The sequence below is a fragment of the Ranitomeya imitator genome, chromosome 4, assembly GCF_032444005.1.
Source record: "Ranitomeya imitator isolate aRanImi1 chromosome 4, aRanImi1.pri, whole genome shotgun sequence".
Classification (NCBI taxonomy): Eukaryota; Metazoa; Chordata; class Amphibia; order Anura; family Dendrobatidae; genus Ranitomeya; species Ranitomeya imitator.
Genome location: NC_091285.1, coordinates 702472037 through 702473907, shown reverse-complemented (window position 1 = coordinate 702473907; position 1871 = coordinate 702472037). Strand labels below are relative to the sequence as shown.

Genomic DNA, 1871 nt, shown 5'->3' with positions numbered 1-1871 from the left:
CTCCTGCCAGGGACTTTTGAATTGATATATGATTCATAAAGGGAAAATTGACCACCTGTTTTATATAGAACTTGAGAGAATTCAGCTCATCAGTTTTTAATCAGGTGATGTCGTAGATCTAAAGGAAAAGAAAATAATTAATTGGGTAGAAGGGTCAAAGTGAGCAATTGTTTGTACACAGTGCCATATAATAGGAAGATTGCAATATTATAAGTGAGGAGGATTGCTTCTTTAAAAAAAGATATATAGAGGAATTGTGGGGAAAAAATGACATGTACTGAAAAAAATGTTGTCATTGAATCATCTCATCCATGATTTATTGTGAATATTCAGTCAAGAAAATCCAGAAGACAAATGTATAGTTCCTCCCTTTCTCCATCTGGTAAAACAGTAATCAGCTAAGATAGTCTCAAAAATAGGTCTGCTGCATTTAAGAATATCCGTAACATTTTCTGAACATTTGGTGAATAGCTCTCCTGATCTCCTGATTCCTCAGACTGTAAATGATGGGATTCATCATTGGAGTCACCACAATGTACAGCAGAGATAAAAACTTGTTCGTGCTCATTGATCTGTCATTGGATGGTATCGTGTAGATAGTGAGGAGAGTTCCATAGTAGATGCATACAGTGGTGAGATGGGAGCCACATGTGGAGAAGGCTTTTGACAAGCCACTGATGGATGAAAGGGCCATTATGGTGTAGAAAATACTCAAATAGCTGATAAGAATTAAAGCAAAAGGGATGACACCGCCAATGATGCCTATTACAAAGTCAACCAAAGTCAAGAGGTAAGTGTTGGAGGAAGTCAATTCACGAAGTATCTCAAAGTCACAGAAGAAGTGGTCTATTATGTTGTTACCACAAAACTCCAGCTGCCAAACAAGAATCATCTCAAAGGAAAGGACAACGTTAAAAAACCAGGAGCCAAGAACCATCTTGAAGCAAACATGAGGTTGCATTATAGAGTTATAGCGCATCGGGCTGCAAATGGCCAAGTACCGATCATAAGACATTATAGTGAGCAGTATCATTGGGTTAAAACCAAATATGAATATCATATGGAGCTGAATGATGCAGATCCTCACTGGCACCTCCTTCATGTCATATAGAATTATATTTAACATCATGGGCATAATGGTCGTAGTGGAAAGGATGTCGGCTACGGCGAGATATTTGAGAAAGTAGAACATTGGGGTATTGAGGTTGTGATTGGTGGACACCAACATTATAATAAGGAGGTTTCCACCCAGTATTATCAGGTAAGAGAAGAGGAAAAGGATGAAGAGCAGAAATTTGTATTTATATAGACCTGTAAATCCAAGGAGCAGGAACTCTGTGACTTCAGTCTGGTTGACGTCACACATTTTTAGTGAATACACTAAAAACAAGAGAAACTGATTGAAGTCTCTTTCTTCTAAGAAAGTGAATTATGTAAATAATGGATCACAATAATCTATATGCAGAAAAAATGCCTCATACACAGATTATCAATGCTGATAAGCCCCACGTGGAGATGACCCTCGGAGTATTGTGCCATAAGACTACGGCAGTCCACAACTCGTATTGTTGAAAGTCAGTTACCAAGTGGCTGTGTGACCGTGTGAAACTTGGGTGATACTGTAACTAAACTCATGAGTGAATTGTTACGTCGTATGCAGTAATTTAGGTATCATGAAATATTCCTCCTATTTCATATAAAGTAAGAGAACTTATTAAGTCATCTAATTTTATACTTTCATATATAACAAAATGAGGTTATCGGACACTTAAACATTGATGACTAAAGATGAATAAATCAATAAAAATGTGATTTTTCTATTCTTTGAGATATTATTTGTGTTTAATATCCCTTTTAATACTCTAGGGTTT

At 36.7% G+C, this 1871-nt stretch overlaps 1 protein-coding gene across 1 annotated transcript; it reads right to left on the bottom strand.

The window, feature by feature from the left end:
- Positions 1–430: 430 nt before the first annotated feature.
- LOC138674795 (olfactory receptor 5G3-like) lies at positions 431–1366 on the bottom strand. Its single transcript, XM_069762613.1, has one exon. The coding sequence runs from the start codon at positions 1364–1366 to the stop codon at positions 431–433; it is 936 nt and encodes a 311-aa protein (XP_069618714.1).
- Between the last annotated feature and the right edge of the window lie 505 nt (positions 1367–1871).

What these genes read in the sequence shown, in the direction of transcription:
- LOC138674795 (XM_069762613.1), bottom strand. Translation starts at nt 1,366, where the DNA reads ATGTGTGACGTCAACCAGACTGAAGTCACAGAGTTCCTGCTCCTTGGA.